Source organism: Benincasa hispida, chromosome 9 (assembly GCF_027475165.1).
Source record: "Benincasa hispida cultivar pf3 chromosome 9, pf3_genome.v1.1, whole genome shotgun sequence".
NCBI lineage: Eukaryota > Viridiplantae > Streptophyta > Magnoliopsida > Cucurbitales > Cucurbitaceae > Benincasa > Benincasa hispida.
The window spans coordinates 94,758,633-94,765,326 of record NC_143486.1 but is presented as its reverse complement, the minus strand read 5'-3'; the positions used below and the strand labels follow the sequence as shown (position 1 = coordinate 94,765,326).

The following is a 6,694-nucleotide window of genomic DNA, read 5'->3' as shown; positions in this document are numbered from 1 at the left end:
TGTCGAAGAACCAATATAGTTCTTTAATCTTATTAAAATTAGAATTATTCCCATTATTAAATGGGTTTACAAAAGGGGTTACATAAGAAAAAAAAATCCAAAAAAAAAGAATATTTCCATCTCTCAGCAAACACAAAATCCCCTCTCACCCCTGAGAAATATTCAAGAAAAGAATCACTGTTCTTAATTTTGTTCTATAGTTCAATGCTTATGTCCCAAAGATACAACTCTTTCTCTGGCACCCTCAAGTCAATGGTGATCAAACCACTCTCATCATCATATATGAACTCTACCTCCTCCGAGTCGACTGCTACTCGCTTCGGTTTGCTAGAGGAATACGCCCCGAATGGCCCGGAACCACGAACTTTCAATGATACATTTGAACTTCCAGGCTGATGGTTCAATTCTTTCACAGCTCCTCCAGAGTTGAACATCTTGATTAAACCTATGGGAGCAAACTTGATGTCATTAACCAGTTCCTTGACAGGAACAACCGTGAAGACATCGTATTCCCGAGGTTTCAACGTTATGGGCATCGATGCATCCTGTGGCAGGTAAACAACTTCTCCTGCAATGCGAGATCATACAATGTAAATTTACGATCTAACGATGAATTGAGTCGAGTATATCTGATTAAAGGGCCATCTATGCAAACAAAGACTCACCAGCAAGATGGGAGAATATCACTGCATCCCCTGTCCAAGACTCGCCTGCTATTTTCCATAGATAACTAACATCTTTTGACCGAATAACCCCCGTGATCGTGCCGGGATTTTCTTCGTGAATGAGGTTCTTCTTTCCAACCTTACACCATCCTGCTCCTTGGCAGTTAAAGACCCCAACGACACCCGAAAGATCATTCAAATTCCAAATCTTCAATAGACTGCAAAATTAGAACTGCTTTAGAATACAGCTCTGCAATGAAATCTAGTGACCTGTTTATATCGACGTGTCGATAATAGACTTTAGACAAACCTTTTTCCATCTCTAGCCGGATCCGTAAATAGGCAGTCCTTTGTTGGTCTTCCGGGTAGCTTAGCTCTTAGAATAGAACCATCTGAGAGCACAAGCTTCTTCAAAAGATTGAAGTCATGTTGACCAGGCTTGTCACTGTACAATAACGTTCGTTAAAATCAGAGTATAAGAATTATTTGCTTGAAGTCATCAGATGGTTTGCAAATCATACCTGACATATATAGCACATCCTCCCACGGCACGAGCTGCTCCGTGATATTCGGCCATAGGATGAAGACTCTGAAATTAATAATGTTTTCAAGTTAGAATCCGACAAGTCATCAACAAAATTGATGCTGAAAAAACAACAATAACTTGTCCTTACATGGAACATATCCCAGTCTGGTTGCATAAACTCCCCAAGAAATAAGGAGTTGTAAGCAACTGATGCTATATGAATCGTGTGAGACGCTGGATCTCTTGGCCAAAAATCGTCCGATGCTCGAATAACAGCATTCCGCTTTGAACTGAGGAAATTGTAAACATCAAACCATTGAGGCTTTGAAACACGCACATCTATACATGATTATCAAATATGAAAGATGAAGGTCACCTGTATAAACCATCAGTATTATGACTCATGCACGAAATGATTCCGTTATCATGAAAATTTCGTGCAATTGATGCCTCGAGAGCCTGGTGGTATTTTCTAGCAAGTTTAACTCTTCCACCATGGCCTGCCCCAAGCGTCTCGAGAATGTTTTGAACATCAACCTTAACTCCATCGACACCAGCAGATGCAAGATACGAGTGTTGTTCATTGTAGAAGTTGAAAACTTTTTCAGGGTTCACAAGGCCAAGTCCAGTTTTCGTGATGCTATTCAAAGCATCACATGGCTCGTTCGATTCAACCCCGGGAGATGCAACGGGGAATTCAATCTTAGACTCATATTGTTCCATCTCTTTAACTCCAGAACTCACACCACCCCAGTAGCCAGTTATCGCATGCCAAACATACACATACCTAGCAGAGAATAATCAAGAAACACGTGAGAATCTCATTATGCAACCAATGTAAACTACAAAAGAAATCGCTTTCGGAAGGCGTACTTCGCTGCGTGCTTCTCTTTCATGTAGGACACAATATGCTGAAGACCAAGCGCAGGGTTCTCAATTCTTTCACCCTCTTTGCCATCTTTCTGAAATTTGTAATTCTCTTTTATGTTTGTTAACCTGTTTGCAAAGCTGAATAAAGAACGATGGGGTTAGCTCGACTAGCTTCTGACTAACAAAGAAAATCGAACATCATTCAAGATTAACAACTTACTTGGCGGTGTTATCAGCTTTGCAATCGGCACTAGTAGAATCCTTGGCAACTGATTGCCATCCATCATCGATGATGACAAACTTGGGAGGAATTCCCCCACTCTCAAAGCTGTAAAATTCAAGTATCAATAAATTGTTTGCCAAGATTAAATTTAAAGAGTTGAGGAATATGTTGTCTTGTTGAAAATACCTCTCAAGGCCCTTCTTCACCCCATCTGAATTGACATCAGTGTAGAAAGCATCCCACGTGCACCAGCCGAACCAGTTCAAAATATCAGGCATCTGGCAACCGTTAAACATACAATTGTTAAACAATATTGATCCATAAGTGATCGAAAGCTTGAATGAAGGAAATGTGTTTCATTGGGGGATGATGGAAGTACCTTCTTCCTCTCACGATGAGCAAAAGTCTGTAAATGCTTCTCAACAGACCTATATAATGAAACGAAACGAAACAAAACTTTAGCCACTGAAAAATTAATCTACTCCAAGGTCCCATATGATAACATTATGGTTTTTGGTTTTCAGATTTTAAAAAACAATACCATATCCGTTTCGTTTTCTGTTTTTTAAAAACAAAAAAAAAAGCCAAAAACATATTTTGTAATTAGTTTTGGTTTTCTATTTTGTAACCATGGAAAACAAAAAAATATATATATGTTTTATAATTATGCTTTTTTTCTATTTTTTACAAATAAAAATAAATTTTAATGACATTTTTAGTTTATTCTTTTAATAAAAAATAAAAGCAAACTATTTTTGTAATATTTTTCCATATAATATTCGTAACCATACTTATCTTTAATTTTTTTTCTAAAAAAAAACCACATGTCAATATTTAAGCCCTAATTAATCACAAATTAAACGTAGAAAAAAAAACAATAAACATATTGAGAAATAATAAGAAAATTGTTTCATTTTTGTAAGACCAAATTATAGGAGAATAAGGATAAAACAATTAATTTGAACCCAATGAATCCATGTTGTTTCTTTAAAATAATTTTATTTTCTCTATGATTCTAAAGGTGTCATGAACAATTCTCTCTCAAGATATGATGGATTACTAATATGCAATACTACAATGTGTGAGAAATTGTTTATAAAATAGAGGAACAATTCTTTATACTTTAATATGTTTTTAAATCAACAAAAAAAATTACATATTTATAGAGTACTCGATGCATTTCAAATAAACAATTTTACAAGTCATTTAAATGCTTTTAAAAGAATAAGAAAATTGCATATTTATTGATTACTTGCAACAATTCAAATAGTTACATCTTTAAAAAAAAAAAGACATCATTTTATTAAGATGATGTCATTTACGGAAAAAAAAAACCTCACTCTCATGAATGGTTGTGGTTTTTTATTTTTATTTTTTTAAAAAAAAAACTCAATTTTATTTATACTTTCCAGCCATTTTAACTTTGATTTTGAAATTAATTAAAAAAATATTTAAGCTTGGAGAGTGAAATTTTGGTATGCTAACCATTAGACCACAACCAAATGTTATCATTAGCCATCAAAGTTTGTAAAATATATGTGCGAGTTTTCAAAAACGGTTTTTGGAAACTTTCTTTTTTGGAAATTTCTTAACATCTTTTGAATTTAAAAATTTTTAAAAAAAAAAGAAAAAGAAAACAGAAAACCAAGAGAAAGAAAAGAAATTTAAAAAAAAATGAAAACCAAAACCCAATCGGCAAAAAATCATACATTGTTGTTTGATAACTACTTCTATTTTTCGTCTCCTAAGATTTAGAAAAATATTTCTAAAAGTTTTTTTTTTTTTTTTTTTTTGGGGGGGGGGTGTTTAAAAACGATTCTAGAAACTTGCTCCTTTTTTAATTTTTATGATGTTGCTACTCCGTGACAATTTTGGCAACTGTCCTATGGGCGTGCTGGCTGGCCCTGGCCCAAAACCTATAGCTTTATTAAACATTACTTTATTTTTTTATATAATTTCTATCTTTTTACTTTCTACTTATTACTTTATTTTTTTTAGCTTTATAATATATATATTTATCCATTAGCTTAATTTATTTCTTAATTTTGACATCTATACTTACATATTATTCTAATTTTAAAATTTTATATTTTCATTATGAGCTATAAAATTTAAATTTTACAATATCTATATACATTTTGATTTTGTTTTTTCCTAAAAGAATCAAAACTCTAAATCTAGGCTATTAATACAAACTTTATGTCAATTGAATCATACTCATTTTTATTTTGATTTTAAACTTAAATTTTGCTATATGTATATTTTAATATTTTCAACAACAATATATACAGAGCAGTACAATTGAGTTGGATCTAAGTTATTTTCTATAAAAAAATTACTAGAATGAAAGATAACAATAACATTGCATATCAAATTTTAGTAACATTTAAAGGAAAAATAATTCCATTATTGCTCTTAACTGCAGTTAATTGCATGGACTTATTTATATAAGACAATATAAACAACTTTTGATAAGTTCTTATTAATACATCTCGATGCATATTATGTTTTTTTAATATATAATTAGATTATATTTAAATTATAAAAAGATTAAAAAAACACTTAAAATAAGAAATAGAAATCAAATAAATTTTGATTTTGATATTTCTAAAAAGAAATAAGAAAGAAAAATAGTCATTTAGCATATTCATATAAGAAGATACGAGCAGGTAAAAGAAATGAGGAACGAGAAATTATCAAATGGGTTAATCTAACTATATTCAACAGTTAAACTAATTGAAAGAAACATAAATCCAATGGAAACGAAAATTGAAAGTATTAAAACTTACTTGACTGCATATGTAATAGTTTCAAAGGGATCTGATCCAGCACCCACAAACACCAGATGGCTACCCTCAAATCCATCTACACTTGGATCTCCTGCAACCAACCAATCATTCAATTCAACCCTTTTTCTTTTTGTTCATTTAATTTTGGAGTCAATAACCAGTTTTAACTTTACTATTGATATGAATCAACATCGTTTAATCATACAGTCCATAGATTCAATTGCCAATCTCATATTTGAGTTGCATATAGTTGAAGATGATCCATAATCCAGTTCAATGTTCAGGGCCATATTATTAAATCCATTTAATTCCATTTCGTTTAAATTTCTTGATTCGAAGTTTTTTCCGATTTGGTTGAGGATGAATTTCTTATTTCTTAATTCTCACCACTTTCCAAACAGATTTCGAGTTCATTATTTTCATTCCCCTGAAGAACAGCTCTGAAATCGCCTTCAAGAATAGGAAGAAACACAGTATACACGGCGGCGCCCTCCTCTTCATTTCCGGCAATGTTAGAGCCGTCACGTGCTTCCACCACCAGAAATTGAGTCTCGAATGGAATTTCTTGGCCAGAAGACCCCATTCTTTGAGTCATCCACCACAATTTGAATCGAAAAGCACACAAGAATCTCAATCCTCTGCAAAATCAAACACCTGATTTAGTTTCCCCCCAGATTTAACCTAAAATCAATTGCAAGAACAAAAACGAAAAAACATACATCAATTTCCCAACAGGAAAAACTCGACGGCTACCGATCTGATCAGATTGAACTCCAATGAAGGCGCCATTCATCACGCCGCTGCCCGGCGCCGCCGTGAGAGTAATGTTATTATGAACATCAGACAAAACGCGATTTCCCAACACTGTCAAATTCGCATCGGATAAAGTAATTCCAGCACCAACCGTCATGGTGGTGTTCTTGTTATTCTCTTGTAATCTCTTCCTAACCACCGCCGCCGCAACTGGAAGCAACTCCGGCGAAAACGAACAATAACAAGAAGAAGAAGAAGAAGAAGAAGAAGAACGTAGAGAGGATAGAGAGAAACGGAGTAACAGAGAGGAATGGGAAAAGGGAAAAAGGGGTGAAGGAAAACGAAGGTGTTGTAGTAAAGACGACATAAATGGAGTATTTATAGCAGAAATGAAGGAAATCTGTTGAAGAAGAAAGGGGAAGCAAAAAGGCGTGCGATGGTAGTTGGGAAAAATAACAAAAGATTAAATTAAATTAAATTTAAAAAAACAAAAAAAACAAAAACCCTAATGAGCTTTTCGGGGAAGAAGAAGAACTAGAACAGAGGCATGTTCACGGACTGGGGATTTCCATGTGAGTTGCTGTGCTGGTGGAGATCAAATGAATCACAACCGTTGGTTTTTGTAGGGAAAATTATTATTTATTTGTTTTATTATTATTATTATTATTTAAATTTGTGTTCACGTGGTTCAATATTTTGGTTTGAAGAATGGGCGTATCACCGGAAACCTAACAAAACAAATATCTAAATATTGGTTCAACTTGAACCTGACCTGGCTCCTCTTAGATGGGTGAAAACTATCCACTAGGGTCAAAACCACGTGAGCGTTTTTTGTTTCTGTTTTTATCCTATTAAATTTGGACAGTTC

General features: G+C 33.6%; 1 protein-coding gene across 1 annotated transcript; it reads right to left on the bottom strand.

Annotated features, from left to right (window-relative positions):
- On the bottom strand, window positions 1–6,438 carry LOC120086607 (seed imbibition 1). The gene is made up of 13 exons (XM_039043339.2): window positions 5,793–6,438; window positions 5,461–5,711; window positions 5,074–5,164; window positions 2,664–2,712; window positions 2,471–2,562; window positions 2,282–2,389; window positions 2,065–2,199; window positions 1,568–1,978; window positions 1,340–1,481; window positions 1,187–1,254; window positions 976–1,110; window positions 666–883; window positions 1–568 (listed from the first exon to the last, which is right to left on the bottom strand). Exons 1-13 carry the CDS (start codon window positions 6,191–6,193, stop codon window positions 195–197), a joined length of 2,475 nt encoding a protein of 824 aa, XP_038899267.1. The 5' UTR covers window positions 6,194–6,438; the 3' UTR covers window positions 1–194.
- Between the last annotated feature and the right edge of the window lie 256 nt (window positions 6,439–6,694).

What these genes read in the sequence shown, in the direction of transcription:
- LOC120086607 (XM_039043339.2), bottom strand. Translation starts at nt 6,193, where the DNA reads ATGTCGTCTTTACTACAACACCTTCGTTTTCCTTCACCCCTTTTTCCC. An exon ending in CGAAATCTGTTTGGAAAGTG is followed by an intron (nt 5,165 to 5,460) that starts GTGAGAATTAAG and finishes GGTTGGTTGCAG; the next exon opens with GAGATCCAAGTGTAGATGGA. An exon ending in CCGGCTAGAGATGGAAAAAG is followed by an intron (nt 884 to 975) that starts GTTTGTCTAAAG and finishes CTAATTTTGCAG; the next exon opens with TCTATTGAAGATTTGGAATT.